The 14,432-nt window shown below is 39.6% G+C and overlaps 1 protein-coding gene across 2 annotated transcripts in view; it reads left to right on the top strand.

Annotated features, from left to right (window-relative positions):
* The window catches only part of LOC134669960 (uncharacterized), a 52,544-nt gene extending 38,762 nt beyond the window's left edge, over positions 1–13,782 (top strand). Inside the window, exons 2-4 of one of the 2 annotated variants that reach the window (XM_063527600.1) lie at positions 10,074–10,179; positions 11,197–11,347; positions 12,330–13,782. In XM_063527600.1, the coding sequence (XP_063383670.1) occupies positions 10,074–10,179; positions 11,197–11,347; positions 12,330–12,652 (580 nt within the window). In that variant the 3' untranslated portion in view covers positions 12,653–13,782. Of the gene's footprint in view, positions 1–10,073; positions 10,204–11,196; positions 11,348–12,329 lie in introns of both variants that reach the window. The other variant, XM_063527598.1, reaches the window with a different exon arrangement.
* Positions 13,783–14,432: the final 650 nt, after the last annotated feature.

Below are 14,432 nucleotides of genomic sequence, written 5' to 3'. Positions count from 1 at the left end.
TAAATCTCGCTTACGAAGTTTTGAAGTGCGGTTAGTATATATACAAATTAGAGTGTATAGTAAGTGTACTTGCTTCGGCAGTACATATACTAAAATTGGAACGATACAGAGAAGATTAACAACAACTGCTGCCTAGGGCCTTCATGTGGATACAACCAATGCCTACCGTAGTGTAATTGTAATATTTATCAGCAAAGGCCCAACGTCGTATTACACAACCACTTACCTAACGTAGGGCAACTGTAGGACTCGTAAACAAAAGCCCATTACATAATTAAGACTGTAGGCCCACTATAAATTACACAACTATTTACCTACGGTAGTATTGTAAGAATCCTACACAAGGCCCAACGTTAAAGTTACAATGTTGGCCCTTTGTGGGACAAGCTGTGTTGGGCCTTCAACCTGGTGCACGACTACCTACCGACCTACCTGACTTGCCGATGGGTAATTGTTGAATTTGCAAACAGAAGCACAACGAAAAAATTGCCCTTTTTTATTTTTTGCAGTTGGCCCTACAGCAAGCCATACGGCCAAATATAACAATTAACCAACCATCAAACAAATGAGTATAGGCCCAACCACGGCCCAACCAAAACCACCACCGTTGAATAATTGTATGATTTATTTAAATAGGCCCAACGAAAAAATTACTCTAATGGCCCTGTGTTGGGAATCTTTGGGAGGGCCTTTGTCGAGGGCCCTCCAGCAAATCGTACGGCCAAATGTAACAATTAACCAACCATCAAACAAATGTGTATAGGCCCAACCACGGCCCAACCAAAACCACCACCGTTGAATAATTGTATGATTTATTTAAATAGGCCCAACGAAAAAATTACTCTAATGGCCCTCTGTTGGGAATCTTCGGGAGGGCCTTTGTCGAGGGCCCTCCAGCAAATCGTACGGCCAAATATAACGGTTGCCCAACTAATACGTAAACAAAGGCCCAACAAAATCCCTACAAGAAAATGCTATTAGGGTATCTATCTATCTACCTAGACACCGAATTTAAGCAGCGGTGAGGGTACCGAGGGCAGTCAACCTTGTGCCAGATGTTGTAATACGAATAGATTGTTTCTGGCATCTCGCATTTTACAAATATCGTAATAAGTTAGAGGTTGCTTGTTAACAGACATGTTTTGAGCTCACGTTTATGATGAAAATGATGAAAGAGATAGCTATGTAAACAGAATATGTGAATGAATAGGAGGCATGTGCATGTCTATTAACGAAGAAGACATATGATAGCTGTGTCTTAGTTGGTATAATAATTTAAAGCTTAATTTTTTTGTAGTGTGTAAAAATCGAATCTACCTATAACTACCCGTGCGAAATCTTATTATGTAGCTGTCAGACAGTAGGTATAATAAAAAGGAATATAAAGAACACTAGCTTTTGCCCGCGACTTCGTATGCGTAGAATTATGATGATGCGAAGATTGATAAAAACTATCCTTATGTCCTTCCCCGGGCCTCAAACTATCTTCATACCAAAATTCATCTAGTTAATTCGGTTCAGCGGTTTATGTTTGAAGAGGTAACAAATAAACAGAGTTACTTTCGCATTTATAGTATTAATAGGGATGCTCATATGGTGTTCGATTCGATAGGTCATTTTACAAACGACACTCAGTTATTGAATTTGGCGATCAATTCATCGAACACTTGCTCGATTGATGATTGAAACACACATACACAATGACATGTAATACACATATCTAATGATTCTTAATGGGCATTTGAGCAAATCTAGCTCGGAGTTGATTAGATCCGGCTTGAAGGACCAATTTTATTTACCTACTACAAGTAGGACATAAAGATTAAACTGACTCATTACAATAGCTAATTTATTTCTCCTTACCTAATTACATTTCAGATCCCGTGGAGTTCGTAGCTTATGGAAATTAGCATTAGGTGCCAGCGCGATATTTGAGCAAATTTTGACCTTTTAAGGTTTTGGTTAAAGTCTGCCCTAGCGAATATAATATAGTCTAGTTTCCGTGTGATTTGTTTCATGACATGACATTTGCCTTTGTAAAAACGTGTAACAATTCAATATAATAAAAACCGGGCAAGTGCGAGTCGGACTCGCGCTCGAAGGGTTCCGTACCATAATGCAAAAAACGGCAAAAAAAAAAGCAAAAAAAAAACGGTCACCCATCCAAGTACTGACCCCTCCCGACGTTGCTTAACTTTGGTCAAAAAGCACGTTTTTTGTATGGGAGCCCCATTTAAATCTTTATTTTATTCTGTTTTTAGTATTTGTTGTTATAGCGGCAACAGAAATACATCATCTGTGAAAATTTCAACTGTCTAGCTATCACGGTTCGTGAGATACAGCCTGGTGACAGACGGACGGACGGACGGACGGACGGACAGCGAAGTCTTAGTAATAGGGTCCCGTTTTACCCTTTGGGTACGGAACCCTAAAAACGGTCACCCAGCCAAGTACTGACCCCGCCCGACGTTGCTTAACTTTGGTCAAAAATCACCAAGACTTTGTTGTATGGGAGCCCCACTTAAATCTTTATTTTATTCTGTTTTTAGTATTTGTTGTTATAGCGGCAACAGAAATACGTCATCTGTGAAAATTTCAACTGTAGAATAGAATAGAATAGAATAAGAAGAAGTAATAGGGTCTCGTTTTACCCTTTGGGTACGGAACCCTAAAAACTAAATTTTTGCGTCAGTCTTAACTTATTCATTGTAAAACGCTTCGCAATCAATAGGTATCATCAGGTAGAGCACATAATAACAAGTAACACACCTATCACCTTGTATACACTATGTCGGCGGCCGATCGTAAGGGCCACCCCACATGCGTCACAGTTTGGCGAAACATTAGATTAAGGTACTAAATATTGTATATTTTCTTTAAAATTTTCTATAACAAAATATATAAAAAAAAACACATCTAGCGTCCCTCGAGCGTCGGCGTCTGGTCAGCGCCACTCAGGCCACTCAGCGCTATGGAAAATGACATCGCTGCGCAGTTGCGTCGAGCAGCGGCCATAGAATTATTGTAGACGCCGAACGCGACGCTCGAAAGACGCCAGATGTGGGGTGGCCCTAAGATCAGGCAGATCGTAATGTTCCTGTGTAATGTTTTGACGATAGTCACATTAAACCAATCTATAGGCAGGATAGGTTCGTTAGGTTGCTTCAGATGCTCGAAGGGCAAACTGCCCAGAAATACGGGGCTCCGTCGACTCAGGGAACGAGTCAAAGATTTTCACGTTTCATTCACGATATGCCTGATCTTACGATCGGCCGCCGACATATATATCGCCACACCACCCATAAACCACTGTTATGTCAGTGATAGGCAAATGTGGTAAGACAGTTCCGCACGCGAATGAAAGTTAGTTAATTAATTATGCATAACGAATAAGACATGGAAACAGAGCGGAAGTTACATCACTCAATGAACATGGAGAAAGAATAGCTAATTTGTGAATAATTAACTCCTAAAAAAATGATATAAGCAACCGTATGTCGCACAGCTAATCTATCTGGTTACTGGCCTATAACCGCGAAAATCGAAGTTCGCAAATTGCGGGCATTTTTCTCTGTCACTCTAATTACGCCTTCATTGTAGTAAAAGAGAAAGATCCCCGCAATTTGCGAATTTTGGTTTTCGCGGTAGCCGCTCTGGTCTTTGCTGGTATCTATCGTTCATGCAGGAATACGATTACAATGTACTATTACTTACAATATATGTATACAGTGGTACTACTAAACGAAATTAGTTATTAAACTAACTTAAATCTAGTCAAAGTCAAAGTCAAGTCAAAAATACTTTATTCATGTAGGCCTAGTAACAAGCACTTATGAACGTTTTACATAATAATATATTATCTTAAGCTAATTATCAGAGCAATTTATTGAAGTTAATATTATTCCATAGTAATATTGGATTATTATACAGATCAAATTTAATACTAAGAATTTCACAAAAAGATCGTCAAAATAGTCCCCAGGCATTGTACTATTACTTAATGCTAAATGTCGAATTCAGAAAGTGACGAACGCAGAAAACCTCACAAAGCATAAGCAAACATAAAGCGACATAGGTTATTACTCAGATTTGTGTAACGTTTTACATTATATTAAAATCCAGAGAGGAAAATGGGAAAACGTTTGTATGGAAAGCCGTTCTGGCTCAGTCGTACACTTTCGTTTTTAAAGGCTCTACGGCTCTACTATACCTTACCCGGGTCGTTTTGAAATTATATGACTGCGGTCAGCCTCAGCTGCATCAAACTTTTCATACATTTAGTATGATAAGTATGACGGAGTTTAGACGCCGCGCAGGCACAAATCTGGAGAATGGCTTACCCCACCCTTGACCAATGCATTTCCATAACACGCCGTATTCTGTGACACAGACATTTTCTTTATCAAGCGTTTGCATGTCAATAACCCACTGAACTCGATTCCCCGTTATTGAGTTACTTAATTCCCACCTGTTGCTGCGATCGATATGTGAAGAATTAAACACAAGGTTGATATGACTAGACAACTTTTTAGTCAAGTGAGTTAAAATATGGTTTTCGTTGAGGTCTTTGCAAAACTAGTTTTAAAACTAACAACAACAAAAAACTTACCCGAGAAGTCACTTTTGAAGTTTTGGAGCACACCACCATGTTATTGAAAAGTTAGTATAGTCGCACCAAACAAAGTCTGCAGCGGATTTGATAGCCCACGCAGTATAAGTGTTATGTATACGTCATAATTTCATAGAAGTTATGACGACTTTGAAGTTTAAAATGTCACTTGCACTGCGTGGGCTATCAAAATCGCTGCAGACTTTTTACGGTCTGACTATACTTACCAGTAGGTGCCTGATATACTTATATTACTAATACTTTACTTTTTGTACCAGACTTAGCCTCGTATTTGAGATAGGTCGTGAACGTCTCTATGGTATGGTAGAGTCTGTGCGGAAAGAGAAGAGTCGTGAAATGTATGGATCCAATATATTCTACGACTTCTCTTACCTACAATAGATTACATACTATACAGGGTGATTCAGGAGACGTGAGCAGGACTAACACTGCGCATTTCGTAAATTATAAGCAACTGTTTCCTATCAGTATTAGTGAGGTTAACGTTAATTTTCTAGTCGTGGTGAAAAAAAAAGTTATTAATTTATTTACGACATGGATGGTCACCCTAATATTAGAATACTAAACTATCGATATTCTGTGTCAAATTGAATGTCATCATTGTCATCACGGTCTGGTTACTTTTGAAAACTCGTATCTCACTCAGGTTTGACATTTTATTTTCTTCGTAAAAGAGGTTTTATGTTTATTAATTAGGTCTTGTAGGGTGACCATGATTGTAGGGAATTAAATTTGTCCTCACCAAAAAGTAAAAAAATAGGAAAAAGTGTAGTTGTTTCACCTAAATACGACGGTGATCGATCAATTATCAGTTACTGAGTGTGCAGGATTAGTCCTGCTCACGTCTCATGAATCACCCTGTATACAAATATAAACCGTAGGTACTTGAAAACGTGAAGGCTATACTTTGACATCGTAGGTATACATAGCAATGTCCAAGTTGCAGAACATTCTCAAAATTTCTGGAATATTTCATGAGAGAATTCTCATGCACGGTTTCCATTTAGAAAGTTTCCGTTCCAACCTTCCACATACCTCTATAACATATATAAATCATACTTATTACCTACTTACCTCCATAACTTGACCTGTCTTGGGAAAGTTAGAAAGTACATTTTCTTCCACAATTTTCACATATGCCTATTACTAAATTAATAATTAAATGTTTTAATAACAAAACTTGCGTGAGACACAGACATATATATAAAATATATTAAGTATATATTAAGAACGGGTCACTCACGTATTTTAAGTCAAAAAACGCTCGACATGTTTCACTCCGTCGTCGTCGTCTGCGCCGGTCCGTCACCGTCAACGCAAGCTCCTGATGATACTACTCGATATGGAGTGAAACATGTCGAGCGTTTTTCGACTTAAAATAGGTACGTGAGTGACCCGTTCTTAATATATTGAACTAGCTTTTGCCCGCAACTAGCAATGTACAAATTGCAGAACATTCCCAAAAAGCGGAAACGTTTTCGAGAATGTTCTCAGAACATTCCTGCAACATGGAAATTATTGTTTAAACAAGAGAATATACTTGAAATAAAGTTTAAATAGGCATAACTTAGAACTAAATGTTATTATGCATATATTATTGTCTATTACAGTTAGCTATTTTGTTGATGTGATAAATTTACCAATAAGTTGCTTAAATTCTCACTGTATATCAGAGAACATTTCGACTTTCGACAATTTTTTCCAATTTTTTTTTTAGGTTTATTAGAATCTAGAGGCCTCTATCTCCCGCCATGCCAAATCTCAGCGCGCTCGGACCAACTTGAAAAAATTTAAAAAATAAGTCGGCCATTTTGATTTTTTTTTATGCAGTTTGTTTTGTCTCGGGGCCCTCTATGACATTTGGTCGAGCACCCCCCACCTATCATGCACCGTTTAAAAGTTGCCATACAAAATAAAAGTGGCCAGTTTTCCCGCAATTGTAGCATTTTTCCAAAATTGTGACCAAAATTTCAGCGCGCTAGGACAAAATTAAAAAAGTTAAAAAAAAATGTCGGCCATATTGAAAAAAAATGGCGGCGTCAAAAACTGCCAGGGTCCCTCTATGACATTTGGTCGAGCACCCCCCACCTAAGTCTGACCATTTGGCCGGGCTGTCATACGTTTTTCTGACCGGAAGCGGACGACCAAAAGTCGGAATTTTCTGGGGGTAAGGACTACACCTAAACTATCGTGAATATTCATGATATAAACTACGATAAATAAATAAATTCTCGTTCTCGAGAACATTCTCAGAAGTTACCGAGAATTTCTCATGTGGAAAGTTTCGCAACTTTGGAAAGTTCTCGTACGTGCATTGCTACCCGCAACTTCGTCTGCGTGGAGTTAGTAATTTGGTTAGCTTATTTTTACCCAATCTGCTTTTTAACGAGGGTAAAAGCACCAGTAGTCAGCCTTATAACGAAATTTCTATGTTCAAGATCGTATAATTTGCACACTTAAGGACCAATAGGTATTATCAATGTTTTTTCTGTTCAAGAATTTAATAAAGTTTAATTTTTGTAAAGAATAATAAACTTAATTGAATTCAACATTTGGAAATATTTAATTAAATATAATAAAAGGGCATTTTTGCCAGTAATTAGCCCCCTGTATACCAATACACAGCCTTTAGGTACCCAATGCCCAGCCATCCCATTCTAATGGCTGATTAGTGGGTTCGAATAGAGTGAGCTTATTGTCCAGTGGTCAGCCACATGCTGACTACTAGGTTTTTAATGTATTTCAATCAAATTAATTCATAATAACGTATTTTTTTAAAGGGGCTTGATTTAACTACTTACACTTCATTTTAAAATAATAACAAATCCTAAATCCTATGGTCAGCCTCTCCCGGCTGACTTCTGGGTTTACGACCTTTTTAAAATTACTGCTTCAAACCCAGTAGTCAGCCAGGGGAGGCTGACTATTGGATTTTGTACAAAAAAGTAGTTTCCAATAGTCAACCGCCATAAAAATGTTATTTCCACATGGATTAATATTAATCTTTTACGTTTTTCAGATAGTTTAGGTATTAATTAGGTGAAGCAGTCCATATTCTTTTAAAAATAAATCACAATTCGGCTGCTATCGTCTTATCAAAATACCATGTGACATTCCAAAAAAAATGGCGCATATCTCTTAACCTTTCATGTCAGAAGACACCACCACTTTGAAATTTTTTTGTGGATCATCGTAGAGTATTCGTTTAAAAATTAAGATATTTTTCAATGAATAGCTTATCAATGTATAATATTACCGAGTTTTCACATGAAAATTAGATAAACTTTATTATTTACAGCCAAAAATAGGCAAGAAAGGCTGACTACTGGTGCATGGCTGAGCACTGGTACCTTTACCCGATTCCCCATACAAACTCCCACCCTATCACCACCTTAAAGGGAGATTTTTGGGATAAAAACTACCCTATGTCCTTCCCCGGGATTCAAACTATCTCCATACCAAATTTCAATTAAATCGGTTCAGCGGTTATTGATTGCCCATACAAATTTACACCCCTCTTTTCATCCCCTTAAGGGGTGAGTTCTGAGATAAAAAGTATCCTATGTCCTTCCCCGGGACTCAAACTATCTTCATACCTAATTTCAACTAAATCGGTTCAGCGGTTTAAGCGTGAAGAGGTAACAGACATTACAGACAGACAGACAGAAAGACACACTTTCGCATTTATAATATAAAAATATAAAATATAATATATAAGTATGGATTAAATGTGTTATTTAATTATTTACTTATTTATATCGGATGTTTTTGTGTCTGTACACGGTGTTCGTGACGGCGTGTGCGCACGCGAGACTTATCCAAGCGGAGATCGACAAATGCGTTATCGTAATAGATAGAGAATGGACATGTAATGTTTGACAGTTTCTGCACTTGCTACTGCTACTGTTAAAGAACAAATATCTGGGAGACCGAGCTTTGCTCGGTAAACATTCAAAACACAAAAATGCGCGTTTTGCTTGAGATTTTGAGCTATCAATCTCAAGATCTCATTCTAGATCGATTTTTCGCCCCTGAATAAGACCCATAGGTAAAGCAAATTTCATCAAAATGTCTTGCTTCTTGCTTGCTATGGGTATGGGACCATCCTATGCAGAAATCGCAAAAAATGACTTTCCATAGTAAACATCAAAATGTACGTATATTATGGAACAGTTAAATCTTTTCACGTTTTCAGGATATAGGATGAACTGGATGATGACGGGTCCGGGCCGGGGCAACCGATACTTCGTTTTCTATGACAGGTGGCCGGTGGTCACGTGATGCTTTCTATGGAAACGAAGTGACGGATGCCTCGGCCCAGAGCGGCTACCGCGAAAACCGAAATACGCAAATTGCGGGGATCTTTCTCTTTTACTCCAATGAAGGTGTACCTATGTAATTAGAGTGACGGAGAAAAATCCCCGCAATTTTCGAACTTCGATTTTCGCGGTTATAGCCCAGACCTGTGAGTCATCCTTTATCCTGAAAACGTGAAAAAGGATAACTGTCCCCATATACCTTTCGCTGTTTAGGTAAGTACTAAGGAAAGCCATTTTTGCGATTTCTACATAGGATATTGGTCCCATAGCAAAAGTAGTTGACCTCATAGTGGATACATAAGTGTCAACATATAGTACATATGAGTGCACAGTAAAAGGTGTCAAATATCGAACATACTTTCCATATCCAGACCATCGACACTAGAACTCGGCCAGAGAAAGTGGTCCGGTCCGGCTCTGGCGCGGCGCTGACGCAACGAACGTCATCCCGGTAATGAGACAATGACCTTAGCATTGCCCGATAGTGATATAACTACGAGTACTTACCTACAGCGGCTACAGCTGAATGTAGACTTACTCGTTTTGCTATAGGTACGTAAGGCATTACCAACTGACGACTGGTATCATTATGCTATCTCCTTTACCCTGGTTCAGATTAACCAAGAGTGAAAGAGATAGCATTATGACCTCATCAGTTGCAAGTTGGTATTGCGGTAAGTATAGTAGATCGATTCACAAAAGCGTGAATGGAATGGACTAAGAACTTTTATACAGTCTGGACGTACCGTTTTACATTCCGTTGAGTAGAAAGTATCTGTATCCCCTTGAAAGCAGCTGTTGAGCTACTTTCGAGAGAACCCCGCAGAAAGAGTCGTCTTTGTCTGTAGGTTGAGAAGTTTAATATCACACCATTTGGATCCGCACGCCCCTTCAGAGTGTGAGCGAGACAGCACTATAAACGTATATAGCGACATCCCGCTCGCCCACTCGTGCAACGTGCGAATCATCACTATTCGCAGTCATGGAGATCTGTCTCCTCCACTTCGTTCCGTTATCTACTACGGTATTGATTATCGGTCATTATAGCTTTAGAAACCAAAAATTGTCAGAACCTGACCTAATAATGACAGTCTCTTTACCAAATTGTTTGTCTTTAATTCCAGTGACGAGGAAGACACGGAGCGGCTGCTACGCCAACTGAGCCGTATCAACAGGCCCCTGGGCATCACGTTCCGCCAGATGATCAAGCTCATGAGCCAGTGTCAGCAGGTAACGCCTCGGCTTCGCAAAAAGGTGACTCCACGCTTTACTCCCTCTTTTTATCTCTTTCTCTAAGGGTCACTTGCACCATCCCACTAACCCGGGGTTAACCGGTTAAACCTGGGGTTGCCATGGTTACCAGTACAATTTGACACTGGGTTAACGGTTTTACCGGTTAACTTCGGGTTAGTGTGATGGTGCAAGTGGCGCTATCTAGGTTGGTGAAATTCACGGACAAAGACCGGGCGTTTCCCTTGGCTCTAGGCTATAACCGCCAAAATCGAAGTTCGCAAATTGCGGGCATTTTTCTCTGTCACTCTAATTACGCCTTCATTGGAGTAAAAGAGAAAGATCCCCGTAATTAGCGAATTTCGGTTTTCGCGGTAGCCCCTCTAGAGGTCCTGGCGCTTGAAGGGATCAAATATTGCGAGATATGTGGGCCAAAGGTCTCACAATTTTTATAATTTTATAGATAATCGAATGTCAGTTGTTTCTAAGTATTTACTGTAGTTCTCGAGGGATCACAGTATGGGTTTCTTCTAAAAAGGAATGTACAAGTATTTAAAGAGACGGGACGGCAACGCGCATGTCCACAACAACAGCAACTCCAGGGGTGTTGCAGGCGTTCATAGGCTGCGGTGATCGCTTACGATCAGGCGGGCCATGGTTGTTTGTCAAGGACGTGGTATTAAAATGTTTGAAATTGAAATCAAGGCCATTGCACTCCAAATACCGATTTTAATGAATGAAACTTTACCCCATAAAGGCCTGTGCACACCGGCTTGCGTGTACGTGACATGCACGTGCGCGTGCGCTAAAATGTTGGCGCCGCACACGCACACGTCACGCAAGTGGTGTGCCATCTCTCATAAGGATCTGTATACTACAACGCCGCACGGTCCCGTCACACTCACACGCAGCCGGTGTGCGCAGGCCTTAAAGCTCATAGGCTATTGTATGACAAAATCTTTCACGATGTTCCTTCTAGAAATTCCTGGAATTTTCACTAACTCCTTTTTCTTTCAGGTGGAAGGAGTAGAAGTCCACCCACACGTGACGTCACGCGGCGAAACATGGCGGGAGGGAGGAGCAGCGCGCGCTCGGCTGGATAATGGGGGGACCCATGCTGGCCTACTAGGGGGAAGTCCCCTTACACTACTGCAGGGGATCATACCTGGTGGGTAGAGGGAGCCTGTGTTTAATATCTCAGATACCAAAATGATAGACTGATAGACTAAATTTTCTGTCAAAGCTACCCCCTAATGGAACTGTCATATAGTGTCTAGCACAAAAAAAGATTTTTGAAGGAAAGACGTTGTGTAATGGGTACAGTCACCTGCAATAATATGTTACTCTTCAAATGCCGCAAAAATATGTGGCACGCTCTTATGGCTCTACAAATAAGACTGTGTCAGATATTTTTGCGGCCTTCGTTGTGCAACATATTATTGCAGGTGACTGTACATGCCGTACATATTGACTGTAGGAAGGATAAATAACTGTAGCTGCAGCCTTAGGAGAAAAGTAGGTACCTCTATGTATGTACGTGGTATGTATGTACCTACTATAGTACACTGATAGAATAATTATCTATATTTTACGATGGATATCGTCTCCATGTTTTATTTTCAAAACTTGCATCATCTGCATATACCTGATATACCTAGATGCTGTATGTACAGTATGTATGTTGAGATTACCACATTGAGGCCATTGTGTATCAGATGCAGCAACCACTAAAATTATCACCATATAAAATGTACGATAGCGATAAGTAAATTCTTATTGCACACACTTAGTACGCTGATTTCAACACAATTTGAATAGATCATAAGACCATGGGCAACCACAAGCGTGCGGTCACAGGTCATATTCAAATGTGGTTGATAATTTCATAATGTCACTGACAACACGTATGATATGCATATTTACATATGCTATAATCATATGTATCATTCATACTTAGGAAAAAGTAGGTACATACCTAACAATTCGCGCAATAGGTCCGAGAAATGGCAGCGGAGCACACGTACAAACCGCAATACTCTTTTTTAAATGTCTATCGGTGGACATCCGTTAACAATATGGGCAATGGTACCGTATGTTTTGATACGCAGTGAAAAAAATATTGAAAGTTAAATGATTTTTTACCTTTCCAGGCACAAAATGGTGCGGCACAGGCGACATAGCATCCGACTACCACGACCTAGGCGCCGACCGCCGCCTGGACCGCTGCTGCCGCTCCCACGACCTCTGCCCCACCAAAGTCCGCGCCTTTTCCAGCCGCTACAACCTCACCAACAACTCCTTGTACAGCAAATCACATTGCACATGCGATGACATGCTCTTCGACTGCCTCAAACACACGAACACGTCGGCCTCGCAACTCATGGGACATATTTATTTCAACATCGTGCAGGTCCCGTGTCTCGAGGACGCGCCAAACGGCAGGAAGTTCAGGAACGCCAAGCAAGGCTTTTAGCGTATCAACGCCATCTTGAGACGGTTCGAAATTTGCATTTCTATTGAAGGAGTGTATCGAGAAGCTTGGAATATCTAACAGTGGAGTTTGCAGGTAGAACAAAAATTGAGGCAAAAATATGACTGTAATAAATCACTCACTTTTGCTGTCTCTTTCTACCTACCAGGGGATTCCAATAAAGTCAAAATACCAGAGTCGCTATTTTCAAGGCAATACAGAAAGAGACAGAGAGTAGTGGCGTAGGTTTTATTCTACGAGCAAACTTCGGTGTTAGTAAATGTAGTTTCTTGGACTGTAAATAAAGACATTTTTAACTGTGATACGCCTGTGCCTTTACGAATGCCCCTGAGGCATTATGGTGCCGCTTCATTTTATGTTGGTCTAGTATTTGTGTCTTACGTGTGCCTACAACTGTAAGGCGACGTCAACGCCATCTATTTGGAACTCGAGAAATTAAAAGGTACCTACGTCCACACCGAGCTAGGTCAAAAAAATTAAAAATACTTCAACCCGATAATATTCGTTGCCTCGGTGTGGACGCACCAACAAACAAATGAAGTGCTGCCTAGAGATAGACGGTGGCGCTATACAAAATGGTTTGACGAATGTATTATCATGGCAATTTAGTTATAAAGGCGTATCAACTTTTTGACTACTAAATTTAATAATGGCTCTTTTATGTTTAAGTTTGTGGTGTATGTTAAAACATTCAAGGCCCAAATATTAAATTAGAAACTAATACTATGTAGGTATATTAGAAGCCCTTGGTAACTCCAGAGACATTTGGAGTAACGCAAGAGACACTCAAACAAAACTGTCGGTCGAAAAGTTGATTCGCCCATAATGCATTGGTTTTCAAGTGATATTTTCTGTCTCTCTATAGATTTACGGTGAATGAACAAATTATAGAAAACCTTACTTGAAAAGCGATCAAAAATACAATACAATACTAATTATTATTTATTTGTAGAGAACCAGTTGTGAACTAAAAAGCACCAAAATGACGATTTTGTTTGAACCAAATGATTCAAATTTATTTATTTAGTAGCACATGTAATAGATCAAAGGTATTTTGTGATTATAAAATAAATGCGAATAAAATATACCAAATAAAACTATTTATTTAAACATTGTGTTGTTTTCCTATTAACCCATTCTCCTATAGGCCCAACTATCCGCGAAAATCCCGCTGTCACACCAAGGTTACACCAATCACACCCATAGAAAATCAAGTAAGGTCACACCCATGGCCCATGGCAAACGGCCGAACGGGTTAACTTTGGCGCCATGGCAGAAGAGGAAGTGCATACCAAAGAGAATATAATCACTAGGTACCTACGTTTTAGTGCATACTGTGGGATGCCACGTGCGTCAGCACCAAAGAATATAATACTCACTTATGCCTATTACTATCAGCATACAAGTTGCACTGCTTCCTACCCGCAGAGTATGAATAGGGAATAGGTAAATATTATAGTAAATAAATTATTACGTGCTCTGTACGTGCAGCTGTGAACGCCTGCCTTTATGTATCAGGCAAAGTTTATTTCATGTTTAGGTAATATTTTATAACTATGTTCGAATCTTTGGTTCGAAGTTTAATTATATCAGTCTAATCACTCACTACATCATTGTTTTTTAACATGAAATAAAGTAAATAAACACGCAACAAAATAAAAATAGCGCCATATGATTTTTTGTATCGGCAACTCTCATGCACTAGCCGAGTATTGTCCCTGTAATTTAAGCAACGTGTACACTCACAGCTCATAAAATAGAA

The sequence above is a fragment of the Cydia fagiglandana genome, chromosome 13, assembly GCF_963556715.1.
Source record: "Cydia fagiglandana chromosome 13, ilCydFagi1.1, whole genome shotgun sequence".
Classification (NCBI taxonomy): Eukaryota; Metazoa; Arthropoda; class Insecta; order Lepidoptera; family Tortricidae; genus Cydia; species Cydia fagiglandana.
The sequence above is the reverse complement of the archived record's forward strand: the minus strand, read 5'-3'. Positions and strand labels throughout refer to the sequence as shown.